The sequence below is a fragment of the Melozone crissalis genome, unplaced genomic scaffold (genome assembly GCF_028551555.1).
Source record: "Melozone crissalis strain CALT ecotype California unplaced genomic scaffold, PUWL_Pcris_2 ptg000027l_1, whole genome shotgun sequence".
NCBI classification, from domain to species: Eukaryota; Metazoa; Chordata; class Aves; order Passeriformes; family Passerellidae; genus Melozone; species Melozone crissalis.
In genome coordinates, this window is record NW_026535805.1 from 58,837,882 (window position 1) to 58,851,780 (window position 13,899).

General features: G+C 38.5%; 1 protein-coding gene across 1 annotated transcript in view; it reads left to right on the plus strand.

The window, feature by feature from the left end:
* The first annotated feature begins 285 nt into the window (after nucleotides 1-285).
* The window catches only part of NBAS (NBAS subunit of NRZ tethering complex), a 160,890-nt gene continuing 147,276 nt past the window's right edge, over nucleotides 286-13,899 (plus strand). The window contains exons 1-9 of the mRNA XM_054279753.1: nucleotides 286-429; nucleotides 4,834-4,888; nucleotides 5,598-5,634; nucleotides 7,325-7,402; nucleotides 8,333-8,380; nucleotides 9,422-9,465; nucleotides 9,845-9,978; nucleotides 10,659-10,792; nucleotides 10,912-11,010. Of these exons, the coding sequence (XP_054135728.1) occupies nucleotides 286-429; nucleotides 4,834-4,888; nucleotides 5,598-5,634; nucleotides 7,325-7,402; nucleotides 8,333-8,380; nucleotides 9,422-9,465; nucleotides 9,845-9,978; nucleotides 10,659-10,792; nucleotides 10,912-11,010 (773 nt within the window). The remainder of the gene's footprint in view (nucleotides 430-4,833; nucleotides 4,889-5,597; nucleotides 5,635-7,324; nucleotides 7,403-8,332; nucleotides 8,381-9,421; nucleotides 9,466-9,844; nucleotides 9,979-10,658; nucleotides 10,793-10,911; nucleotides 11,011-13,899) is intronic.

Genomic DNA, 13,899 nt, shown 5'->3' on the forward strand with positions numbered 1-13,899 from the left:
AGAGAGCTGAACGCTAGGAACTCTAACTCGTAGGACTGAAATATTTAGAAGTCCTACGTAGCACCATTAAAGCCGCAAGAACCACTAGCGAGTAATCCACCTTCTGCCTTTCCCCCTATTTCTTCCCCTATTCGGTAAGGGCGCAATCCACATGCCGAGGTCTCGCCTGTACCGGGCGTTCCCCGCTGCGGGCCGGCGCCGCACGAGTTAAAGGCGGAGCCGTTTGGCCCCCGCCGGGCGCCGTCGCCGTGGCGGCGCGGGGAGGGCGGGACGGCCCGGCCCGGCATGGCCGCCACCGGCGGGGACAGCGGTGGGGCGCCCCGGGAGCGCGGCATGGCCGGCGCCGGCGAGCAGGCGGAGGATGGGGAGGAGAACATTCTGTACGACCTGCTGGTCAACACCGAGTGGCCTCCGGAGACGGAGGTGCAGGTGCGCGTGGCCGCCGCACGGCCGCGGGCGGGGGAGGGGACCGGCCCGGCCACGTTGGCGCGGGCGGGGAGGCGGCGGCGCCCTGGGGGCTGCGGGGATGCGCCGGTCCCTGCGGGGCGGCTCCGCGGGATGGCCGCGCTGCTCCTGGCGGGCACACGGCGTGTTGGTGCGACCATTGTCCCCTTGTGCTTTCGTGTCACTTAATTCCCACCGTGGCTTGTGCCACCTGGGATGACTTGAAGTGTTTCTTGCTTATTGAACAGCGTATATCGTGTTTTGCTGTTGAGCTGGCACAAGCGAAGCTATGGTGAATGATGTGCAGGTGTCATCTCTAAAAACTGCTGTGCAAAGAGATGTGGAGTCTGTGCTGGTGAAAATACGACCTTCGTTGAGTTTACCTTGTATGAGGAGAATTAGATCTTCCCTCTGGACTCCTGTATCAGTACAGTTCTGTCTGTATTTGCAGGAGTGGGGTAAAAGGGAAAAATATTTCACTTTATGTCCGCAACGAGCACAGATACCCATTTCTGATTTCTTAAGCCAGCACTTAAGAAATCACAAAACACTGTTCTTGTACTGCAGGTTTTTAGTTATTTCTAGCTGTTGTTCTTCCCAGGTCACTAGAAGGGCTGAGAAGCTCTTTCATTTTACCTTTTTCATGTTTTCCTCTGCAGTGTGCTGAGCTTGCTGCTTCTATGTCTGCTCTTGTCTGACTTGGATATAAAGGATGCAAACAATGTGTTTTTATTTCTTTCTTGTAGTGGCTTTTAAGTCCACTGGAGTTTTTAATGCATTTCCCACTGAAAGTTGGTAATAAAAGCATTTTAACCAAGTTTTGTGCTTAATGAGGACAATTGAACAGAAAAGATGTAAAAACATCACAAGTGGAAGAATGTACCTGTTAAAAATTACTAGAACCATGCTCAAAAAAATAGGTTTTCATTTATCAGAAAGATTTTTTTGTTGCTTTTGATTTGTAAATCCTCAGTTGCAGCAACAGGTATGGGTGTTTGGAAAACATGATTGCACTATTACCATTTATTAGCTTAATAGGTTATTTGTGCAGATAATCGATAGTTGCACCTATTTTAATTCAACTGTGTTGAGAAATGGTAAGTGGTCTTTGTTTTTAGTAGCATATGGAAACAATTTTCCTGTTGCAAACCATGTGGAGGACTTAGGTATGATGACACAAGGCAGTGGTTCTACAGCCCTGTTAAGGGGGCACATTTCTGACAAGTGCCTTTTCTGCTGCCATTAGTGTTCTTGAGGTTGTATGGTAAGTTGATTAAAGAAGTGATTAGTGTGAGACACAACCGTGTTGTTCCATTTCCTTTTGCTAAGTGGTCCCTTTAATACCCCTGTAGGTACCAAGTGGGCTGTGAATGGCATGTCAGTGAGGTGACACCTCCCTTCAGTGGCAGCATGTGGGGATGCCAGTTTAAAGGGACTGTGTAACCACAGTCCCAGGGTCCTCATCTGCCCTGGCAGTCAGAATTTCTAAGCATTGTTGAGTTCTGCTTGTCAGCTCAAGCAGATGGTGCTGGTTATTTTAAACTTGGTATTTATTTCTTGCCTATTTATTTTACAGATAATACTTGTTTTCAGTAGCAGAAGTTGGAAGGTTTGAAAATACTATGCTGTATAGTTTGCTTGGATTTACATTCTTTTTGGAAACTGTCAGTATGAAGGACACTTCTGATAGTCTTTTTACCATTTTAGTGGGAAATTGATTTTACACTGACAACATAAGCAAACAGATTATTTTGTCAGTATGAGTCAGGTTTTGCTTTAAGGTGTCTTAACAGTGATATTACTTAGGTGATTGTCCTAAGTGACTAAGTGTCCTTAGGTGACTTTCCCTTTGGAACATCTGTCTTTTTTAATCCTGTTTTTTTCACACTCTTCAGAAAAAAAAATCACACCCTACTTTCTTGTAGAACTGAATCTTTTGGAATAAGTGAGGTAAGGAATGGTAGAAAGGGAAAGAAAGTTGAATGCTGCACTGGGAAATTAAATTAGTTGTCTTCCTATGCAGTAATTTAGGCGACAAAGCCAGACCTTAAAGTTTTACAGGTATTTATTGACTTTATTTTTTCTTTTATCTCATTTAGGATGATTAATTTTTAATTGCAGAGTACTAGAGCTTACAGCTGTAATTATTGGAAGACGAGTCTTGTGATGAACATGTGAAATCATGTTACATTCAAGACATTGATGAAACTGGCATGGATCTCTTAGACTGAATCCCCAAATTTGCTTTAATTTTAATTTTTGTCAGTATTGTCATTTACCTGTACTGAACGTTCCAGTAAGAGTTTTTTTGAGGGAAGAAGAGGAGGGGCAGGTAGGGTTATAGCAGTTATTTGTGAAGGAAACACACAAGGAATTGACTTCAGCAGAGAGGAGAGTGGTGTGGAAATCAAGCAGTCTGTGTTCAGGATGTTGATGCCATTGTATATAATGCACTGTTTGAGAACACTGATATATATAATGGGAATAAAAGGAATTACTGAGTAGTAGATCCATGAAAATAGTGAATGAGGCAGTGGCTGTGGGCAAGGTTGCAAGAGTAAACTTGTGAAATGATTTATGGAAATAAAGGCTGATTGAACTCTCTTCTTCAATTTATTTTCCAAAATGTATCACCTGGTCTTGTGTGTTTTTTTTTTTTTTTTTTCCATTACAGTCTGATGTTTTGTGATTTCCCCAACACTCACCAGCTGCTGTCCCCCCAGTAAACTTGCAGGGTATGCAAAAAAATCCAAAACTAAGTGGGTGCCTTGTCAGCAAGAAAGTTACTTAGATTTTATTTCTGGAATGCTGTAGGGAAGGAGAAATTGAAGTTGTTTTCCCAAGAAGGAATGAATTAAAAAAGAGCTACAGCATATCTGGTAACCACTGCTATAGCTGAAATGAAGTAAAATTCATATCTTCAGGATATAACAGTAAATCAGTTTTGCAAAGTGTTGAAGATGTGTGGAATAGCAGCCTGTAGTTTAGGCTCAGGAGCAGACACTTTAAATATTAAAAAAATTCTAAATAGATGTAAGCAGTTTTAGGAAATGTTTTTTACTGGGAACTTCCTCATACACCAAAAACTTTTCAACAAGCTCTGCTTTTAAGGTCCCTAGGAAACTGCAGCTCTCCCTGAGGTACTAGGGTAGCTGTAAGAAATAATTTATGCTCTCACTTATTTTACTGTAATGCCTTGTTATTTCTGGCTGATCAACCTGAATGTAGAATGTTATCTATTAGTACAGCTGTGTTTGCTTCTTACATGCTGTGAGATGACAGCCTGGTTATTTGAAAGACTGTTTATGGATTGCCAACTTTGCCTGGAAAACTAATCTTTACTTTAATAATTTAAATTTGGGAGCCCAAATATTATTTTTTAAGCATTGACATACTGCAGAATGTTGATAAATTTGTATGTGTTTCAGTGTTTACTGCTTTGTAACTTGGTGAGGTCCGAATATTTCAGTTAATGAGAAATTTGGTCTATATATTTTATCTTGAATGGAAGAGAAAATTCAGTCATTGCCTACTCTAATGCTCAGTTTGTGGTGCTCTAATATTCTTATTAGAAAGGTATAAGCATGATTGCTTATTTTTAGGATTTGTTTGTGGATCCTTCCTTATTGGTTATCCTTGTTCTCTTCTCAGTTTTGTATCTTATTTTCTGCTTCTTACTGGCAAATAATTTTATCTCCTCTTATCTCTAAGAATATATATCCTGTGTTGTTTTGTGTTCCTTTTTTCTGTGTTTGGAGAGTGCTTTCAATTGTGTAGTGACTGCAATTGCTCCCTTTGCCTGAAGTAGAGCAGGGCAGGTGGAAAGGCTGTGTGAGATGCTATGGACTATAGGTGGTTATCTGAGTGGCCATATTGCATAGTACACAATGATGTAAAAAGGGGGCTTTTTTCAGAAATGGTTTGTTTTTCTTGATGTTTCTGAAACTTTCATGAGCAGTCATTAGGTAGCTTAGCACTTAGATATTAGCATAATATGTTGCACACCAAGTACTTTGACTGCTAGGCATTACAGATCATTGTGGCATTTATTTGGCATAAAAAGAGTGCTTTATAATACCTTACAGGAGAACATAATCAGAAGGCAATGTCTTTTGTTACTACCCAAAGATTGAGGCAAAGCTGAATCAATAGACAATCTGTGGCACATTTTGTTTATTGCATCTTGGCATTTAAATGATTTGGCATTATTACCTGTTTCAGCTTATGCAGTTAAAGTAGACATTATATGAAGTGGTGAGTAATAGAAAATACTTAAGGAACTTGAAGGCTAGGAGCCAACTTAAACTTAATCAGTGAATGTATGTATGAGTATTGTATTTAAGTTAAAATGTGTGACATGCTGTCTGATGATTATTATTGTAATTGCAGCCAAGAGGCAACAGAACACATGGTGCATCATTTATCATCTCTAGAGCAATTGCAGGTAAATAATACTTGTTCCTGCCTTCATGCCTTCTAAGACTGTGTGGATTGCTTGTAAATTTTAAAATTTCTGCCCTTTAGAGTGCCTAATGATGGAAGTAGTAATGGAAGTAGAATACAGCATGTGTTTTCAGGAAGATGTTTTCTGATTTTGATCATGGCTGTGTTATTTTTATGTCAATTTTGTGAGCATTCTTGTCTCCATTAGTTTGTTGGGACAAACTAATAAACCATACATCTTAGAAATTAACAAGCTCTGTGTTTTGCAGAGCTTGTTGATTTCTTGCAGAGCTTGTTTTGCTGAGCTTTTTTTGTGTTTGTATTTGAGCAATTTTTTTTTCCCTCTCTTAACATGCTTTGCACTGGGTTGTCTGTTAGTTAGTTCTATGAGGAAGAGTTAGATTCTGATGATGTTATATTGCATAAACCAAGTGTTAAATGGCAGTGCCTGAATTGTATTTTCATCCAGTAGGAATTTATCTTAGAATTTAAAAAAATGTGCAGTGGATTGGTTTTTGTTTGTTTGTTTGTTTAGTTTGTTTTTTATTTGGCGTTTGCATTTATTCTAACATAAGAATTCGTTGTCCGAATATAAAGGATATTTCCCTCAATACCTTTTTCTTTAATGAGAATTTGAGATTCCCTGTGCAGTAACCTGGAGTGGATTTTAAGACTACTAGAGGTGTAATTTCTACCTCTTTCCATTATAGGTCCTGCATTATTTTTGCTTCGGTACATCTGGTACAGGTAGGTTTTACAAGAATGCTGCAAAAAATATTTGGTAATATTTTTATAGTTTTTTGATTTGATGGAAAGTAATTCCTGATGGGAGTAAAACTGAACACTTGTTCAGAATATTGTCCAAGGAATGCTTAGAATAGCCACTTTTCATAAATTGAGTTGCAGCTGAAGTCTAGATAGAAGAAGAGTGGTATGTACTAGTTTGACTTTTGCTTTTATCAGAAGCTGAAGTAACATTGCAGTTGGAACAGGTTTCTCCAAACACATATTTGTCCTTTCCACCCCCAGCTGAGATACTGCAAAGGGAACTGTTGTGAGGTTTTTTCTTAAGCCTCATTGACAGATATGATGTCATGACAGGGTTTGCTTCCTTTGGAGTAATAATTTTGAATTTTTTTTCTTTGACAATTCAAACTCATACGAAGGGCTTGGTAACTGTTTGAGCAGCACTCATGCCATTTATAAATTTAAGTTTTGATTCAAAAAGTCATGAAATGGTCCCAGAAATTTGTTGGGGTAAGTACAATGTTTCTGGAAAATCAGTCATTATATGGCTCAGCAGGTTTGAAGATAACAGTTTCCTGTTTTAAAGGATAATCTGTTATGTGGAAAGGGACATTAATGTGACTTCCTGTGAAATGGTACTGTACTTGAATTTGGCAGGGAATGCTGTTTTCCCTATTGCTAGTGTTCTACTTTATTTTTGTGCACCTACTGTCCCCCACCCCTTTTCTCATGAGGCTTTGATGTTTATGGGCAACATACGGTCGTGTGAGTCTAGTTGTAAGAAGTCGGTTGTAGACAGAATTCACCTACTTTTCTCCCCTCCCTCTAGTAGTCACAGTTAAAAGCTATTTTCAAGCTTTTATCATTTATTCTAGTTGCTGTTTTCATGTATTTGATAAAAGAGTTTTGGAGGGATCTTGGGAGGCCTCTAGGTTAAAGTCCAGTAAAATCAGGAGAACACTGAATTCCAGCTGAGCTCCTTGCGGCTCTGTCCAGCTAGGTCCTGGAAAGGTTAAAGGATGGAGAACCCAGAGAGTCTCTGGTCAACCTGTTCAAGTGCCTGACTGTCTTCATGGTGAAAAAAATCTCTTCTTAATGTCATCTTGGACCCTCCTTGGTTTTGAAATTACAGAGACAGTTAGGTTGGAAAGGACCTTTACAGTCATTGAGTCCAACCGTTATCCCAGCACTTCCAAGTCCTCCAAAGGGTTGGTCATAGTTTCTTGTGTTCCAGCCATGCACCTCTGTTGCTCCCATCTTCCTGGTATCAGTGAGAATGCTGCTGTTTTGTTACCCTGAAGCTTTCTCTTCTTCAGGCTAAACAAATAAAATTCCCGCAGCGTCTGATTTATTGTAGGGCAAGTACTTCAGTCCCCTGATCATCTTGGTGCCCCTCCGGTTTGCTGGTATTCTTCTTTCAGTGGGTGTAGCAAAACTGGCTGGTGGCAGATTGTAAAGAGTGATAAATGAGTGATCAGTTCCCTTAATATGCAGTTTTGTTCTGTTAGTAAGAACAAGGCTGTTGTTAGCCTTTGTCGTTGGCAGGGTGCAGTGTTGATTCATGTTCAGTTGCAAACCCTCTGAGGTAACTGATGAGCGCCTTGAAGCTGAGTTGTGTGGTGTGTGTATCTCAGGTGCTGCATTGGTTCTCTGTGTGTTCTGATTGATCCTGATGGTTTTGGTATTTCAGCCCTGCAAAGTTTTCTCTGCCCGCTGGACTGGTTCGCCTGGTTAGTAAGCAGATCAACTGGCACCTCGTACTTGCAAGGTAACCAGCTCCCATGCTTTGCCATTTCTGCCAGGAGTGAATGTATTAATGCTTCCTGTGCTCCCCCACCATCCCCACTCAGCCATGCTGAGTTAGTATTGTGCTAAAGATGTGCTTTTCTTTCTGTTTAAGGGAAATACTGGAGGCTCTCACAGGTGGCCTCAGTGTGCTGCCTAGGGGCTTCTACCTGCTTCCCTTCAGTTAGTGCCCCTCTCACTCAGGGCTGAATGTCTGGCTTTTGGGGCAAAGTGACTTGCAGTGCAGTCATTTTCAAATTCAAGTCCTGAATTTAGTTGATTAAAGACTTAAAACTTGGCAGGATGCATAATTTTAAAATAAGCAATTAATGTTTGTGGAAAGTGAATGCATACCTTCAAGACTTGTCTGCTATTCCATGCACAGAGAGAAGTGAGTTCCAAGGCTAGAGCCAGCTGTTCTGAAGGAATTTTAGCAGCATCAGTGAGATCACTGGCTTTTAAAGTAAGCACAGAAAAATGGTTCAGTGGCACGGTTACATGAAGGTAGTAGGGAAGGTTTTAGTTTATGTTGTATGCAAAGACACATAACTTACTGAATTATGATAGTTGTTTATACCAGATAAAGCAACACATAGTTGTGTGCATTGCTGTTGTAAAATTGTCTATAAGCAACATGTGACTCTGACCTCTCATGCAGTGGGATTTTAGACCTTGTGCTGTTTTCTTAGTGCTGGTGGAAAGGAGTGGCAGATAGATTTCTCTGAAATGAAAGCAATATCATAGCACGGATATTTTCCTTTTAATAAAAAACTGATATTTCCCATTTTAATTTTTTTTAATTTTTAAATGAGGCAATTTATATCTAACCATAGAGAAAAGTACCTAGGACTCTGCTGCACATTCTGTAAGGAGTGGACTTTAAATGAACTTTCACATCTGTTTTTTCTTTCAGCAATGGTAAATTGTTGGCAGTTGTTCAAGACCAATGTGTAGAAATCAGGTAACTTAGCATTATCTGTTACTTCAGCTCTGCAGTTCTGACAAAGTGTTTCTGGTAATTTGCTAGCAATACTTTTACAGATTTCTCTTCTTGTTTTGCAATGTTATATATTGTGAAATTTATCCATGGAATGATCATAAAAGCAGGAGCCTAAAAAAACCAGAACCCAAACCCAACATAAAATGTCCATGACTCCCTCAATTATAACAGATGTGTTGATATAAGTATATATCTGTATCTCTCTCTGTTTTCAATATGTGAAAGAAAAACAATCAAGATCCTCAAAAACACTCAGCACAAGTAATGGTCTTTCTAACCTTTGCCTTTCTGCCCCCTCTAGAAATTCTCCCCTATAAATGGGACAAGGAGCTAGTACCTAGTGTTCTTCTCTTGGAGTAGCTGGCATATATAATACTTCACCTTATTTTACAAGTGGTGTGGATTGCTGTAAAAACTGATGCTTTCCCTTTTCTTGTGCTCTCTTAAGAACAAGCTCTCCTTTGCCAGTTCAGGAGCACATTTAGCTGTAGAACAGATCTTGATTGAGTGTGTTTACTTGCTTCACAAAAATCCATTTGCTAGAAGGTCAGACCTTCCATTTATATGTAAAAGAAGCAAGTGTATGAAAATTGTTCAATCAAAAGTGGTGTGAGCACCATAAACGTCAGCTTAAAGACTATAAAATAAATCTTGTGTTTCAACTGTATTAATGTAACTATATTCTTGCATTGTTTCTAAAATTGTAATCTAGAGAATACTGACTTGGTTTTTCTAAACTTATATGAAGCACTGAGATGATGCTGTCCTATTTTGTACAGCATTACAAATAAATGAGAAATGTTGGTATTTATGCTAAATACTATTGTTAGTTACTGTAGCTGCCTGGAGGGTGAAAGTTACTATCTGCTTTTTTGAACAAGTAGTTAGAGGCATGCAGGCCTTTGAATTGTGCATTTGGAATATTTTTATAGTGTTCTGTTACAGAAAATTGAACAGTGGATTTTTTTTGTATCTAAATTCATACGAGTCTTATTTCTGCAGGTCTGCCAAAGATGACTTTGTATCCATAGTTGGAAAATGTCAAGGTATGGCAACCTCTTCATTATTACTTAATGTCATCATTGTTATTAATACATGGCTAAATGGTGGTGTTGGTTTACTTTAGCTTCTTAAAATCATTGGAAAGAATCTCTTAATAATTTTGCTTTGTGACTAGCTCTGTTACCCTCTCTCTGCCACTTCTTTCTATTCTGAATATATGAAACCTGAATTTGCAATGAAATGATAGTTAGAACTAATGGCTCTGGGAGACATACATGGTTTTTCTTTCTTTACCCTCCTCTGAGAAAAGCTTGTAATGCTGGTAAGCCCCCTGCATTTTTTTGATGCAATTGGCTTTTTGTTCTGTTTAAGGGATTATATTTATTTTTTGCTTTTATTAATAATTTTATTCTTTTTTCATAGTGCCAAAGGATCCTAACCCTCAGTGGAGGAGAGTGGCATGGAGTCATGATTGTACATTACTTGCTTATGCTGAAAGCAGTGGAACAGTCAGAGTGTTTGACCTGATGGGTAGTGAGCTTTTGGTCATTTCACCGGTATGTGCTCTCTTGGGTCAAATACCAATCTAGTAGAACTTTTTTTAAGGATCATGGGTAATTTCCACTTTTTGACCTTTTTAAAATCATGGCTTAGTTTGCTATAAATGCTTACACTGAATACCACACAGAAATGGAGTGTAAAAAGTTCTACTATAATGCACCCACCATAGGATCAACAAAAGTCATGTGTAACCCTTACAACAGCATAAAAGGGTACATCTGTCCTAAATTGTGGTACATCTGTAGGTGCATCAGACAGTGGAAGTATGGAATCACCACAATTTGTGTTAATAGATAATGAATCTGGACTTTATATGCAGAGTCAAATTGTAAACCAAGAAATATTTCTGCCAAAGTACTTTGCTTGGTACATTATTAGATAATTGCTGTTGACAGGCCCCACACAATATATTGTCTATTTTGCATGTTCAGAGGGTGTATTGAACTGGTTTGTGAAGGTGGCTCAAGGGTATTTCCTCAATATATTGTCTTTGCAAACATTGTAATAATACGATTTCTTGATAATCAAGATAAAAGAAAATGTATTTAGTTTTAACTGAAACTTTATTTTTTAAATACAATATAGTTAATTTAACTTTCTAGTTCTTTCAGTAACAGAGACACTTCTTTAAAAATCCCCTTTCTCTCCCAATGTCTGCCCTCATTTTTGGGTAAAGACAGCAAGTTTTCCAGGCGATCTGAGTTACGCTATTGCTGGATTGATCTTTCTAGAATACAAAGCAAGTGCCCAGTGGTCAGCTGAGCTCCTTGTTGTTAATTACCGTGGAGAACTGAGAAGTTACCTTGTGAGGTAAGCATAAATTTTGACTTGCTTTGAGATGCCACAGTGAACTTCAGAGAAATTCTTTCTACTCTTTAAAGAAAATAAATCTGAAGTAACGCATATTTTTTTTTTCCTGGCATACCTAGTGTTGGAACAAATCAAAGCTTTCAAGAAAGTCATAGTTTCAGCTTTGGCAGCCACTATGCTCATGGGATAACAACTGTCATTTATCATCCTGGTCACAGGTAAGTGTTCTGTTTGCTACTTGACATTGGTATGTAAATGATGAATAAAAAGTGGCAAAATAAGCACTGAAGTGTGTTTGATGGGGAGGGCGAGAAAAATCTATTCTTGCTAAAATTGGTATTTAGGGCATCAGTGATAACAAGTCATGTCTCTTTCTACTATGAAAGAGGAACCTTAGTTCATCTCACTTGACTTTCATTATTCCATTAGTAAAGTTATGTCCTTTTCTGTTTGAGTACCTTGCATAAGCAACATGCACTTTTTAGAATGTCAGGATTAGCTTCAAAAGAGGTTTCTGAATGTGATGAAAGATGGGTAATGTTGAAGGGTAAATTTAGGGGTTTTTTTCTTATTTGTTTTCTTTTTTTCTTTTGTTTGTTTTGGGATTTTTTTTAGCGTGTTTTTTTTTTGTTGTTGCATTTTGTTTAGTTTTTCTATCTGGAATTCATTGCTAGACTTACTGGCGAGCTCACTGTACCCAATGTAACGGAAATAAATCCTGGTTAGCCTATTATATATGCTAAAAATGGGTCCACTCTTTTAGTATCAATTTGTTATGTACCAAGATAAATTCAGCAACTCTGTTTCTATTTCTCTTCAATTGTAGGAACCAAACTTTGTTCTAGATATTTTTCTTGTATTAGATCTGCTAGGATTGAATCTTTCAGTGCAATATTACATGCAATATTACATCACTGTATTTTTTTAAATGGAAATTAGGCCTGGCTATAAACTACCAGAAGAAACTCACTGTTGAAAAAACTTCTTCCCATTCTTCAGTATTAAATGAGCTGTCATATCTATCTTAGGAAAACAAATTATTATTAATGAGAAGTAATATTCTTCTAGCTTATTCTTTTGAGAGATTATTTTGTATATGGCTTTTTCTTTCCACTTAATTAATATTTAGTGATTTCACATAATTATTACTCAGTATACTGAATTTACAGTTTTGAGGTAATAGTTATGGGTTATGGAGCTTTGGTAGCACTATATGACCAGACAGCAGAGCCAACCCCTTGTATCCTTTCATCAGATCAGGTTTAATGGTTGTAGTATTTCCTTCTGTGTGCAGCCTGTTGAGTGGCTTAGTAAAGTTGAAAAATTGACACTTGAAAGAATGGATAATTGGATGGAATGGATGGAAAACAAAAGAACCAGAGTTTTTCCCCTGATGGATGCAGGTCTTTTCTGTTTTTAAATGTAGTCTGTGGTAGAAAGCTTGTAAATTTGACATTGGAGAATTCTAAATTTGTGGGTAAAGTCTCTTGCTGAAACTTTCTTGCTATCCCAAAAAACCCTGGAAGTGCTGGGAGACAAGTACTTGAAAGTTGTGCATTAAAGAAAATTGCTGATATGCCTTGAAATTTTAATTTTCAATAATGCGTTTGATCACTTAACAAATGTTCAACTTTGTCAGTTTGTGCTTTCTTGCATTTCTTTTAATCTCAGGTGGTGAAATTATACTGATCTTTCTTCATTGCTTGTAAGGCTTGACTTACTGCATTACTGTATTACTGTGTATTTGCTCATGACTCATTATGGTGCAATAAAATAGCAATTAAGAATTTAATTTATTTAATTTTTTCAACTAGATGTATGATAATTGCCAAGAGAATATGTCAGTAGGGAATGTTTCTGAATCTGTAAGAAAACTTGAAACTATACCTTTTGGAAAAATCCAATGATGACTTTTACTGTTGTGAAAAAGTATTATGTATCTTAAGTTAGATAGCTAGTGCTGGTGTTCTCTTGTAATACTGCTTTCATCTAGGATGGAATTTACAGTGCATTTTAGTTGCCAAAACTTAAATGTCTGTTTCACTGTGAGCTCTTTGTAAACTCAAATCCAAGGTTCAACAGCTGCTTGTTTTGCTATCCTAATCTAGAACTGAATGTGTAATTTCTGGGTTATCTGCAATTGCTGCAGAATGTGTTTGATACTAAAGTATAAAGTTTGCAATGAAGGGCTTGTGATGAAGGAGTTAGAGGGTTTCAGATTTATCTAAAGTTTTTGTACCAAAATTGCTAAGTAAAGAAGGGCATATAAAGTTTTTCTTGGATACCTCAACTGAGCTTGTTCTTGAGACTGGTGTCACACTGGTTATCTTCAACCCAACTTTGTACAAACCTATGGAGTGGAGTACAACTGAAGGTACTGCAAGAGCAGCCAGTTTTTGAGGCTGGGGAAACCCTTTTAGATCATCTAATCCACTCCCCTTCACCTCATTGTCAACTAGAGGAGGTTGCTTGGAGCCATGTCACTGCAAGTCCAAGAGCTGCATATCTGTGTCCTCCCTTAAAAGCATGGTCTGTGTCAAGGCCTCTGAGGTGCTGGGGAGCTGCTCCAGAGGGTGCTGGAGACTGAGCCTGGCAGCACATCACTGATTTTTTTAGATTGTACACAAAGACAGGTTCTGGCCATCTTTTTCTGCAAAGTGCTGCACTCTAGGCCTGGCATTTACATAGGTCTTTTCCCAGCTTTTGTTGAAAGAGTTCCTGACCCCTGCTAATCAGGTGTCTATCTAGAACAAAAGCTCAAAGCGCCCTTTGCTTAGGAAATGTTGGCAGAACTTGCTAAAAGCTTCTAAAGCATGCTAGCTAGGTCTTCCTGTCAGTGACAGGCATTGTGAAGTTTCTCAAAGGCTTTCCAGGAATTCTCTTTATGATCTCAGGAGTATGTAGCTGTTTAAGGATCTAGGAATGAAGCCTGGAAACTGCTGCATGTTGGCTGGGCCAAGTGTAGAGTACATATGCAAGGAAAAAATATTAGTCTTCCTCAAGTTCATGTCTCTGGTTGCAGTTTTTGGTGAAAGTGACTTCTTTTTTTCTGCCGTAGGTTATTCTTAACACCAGAGAATAACCAAAACTCTTGAGAACTTTAAGCA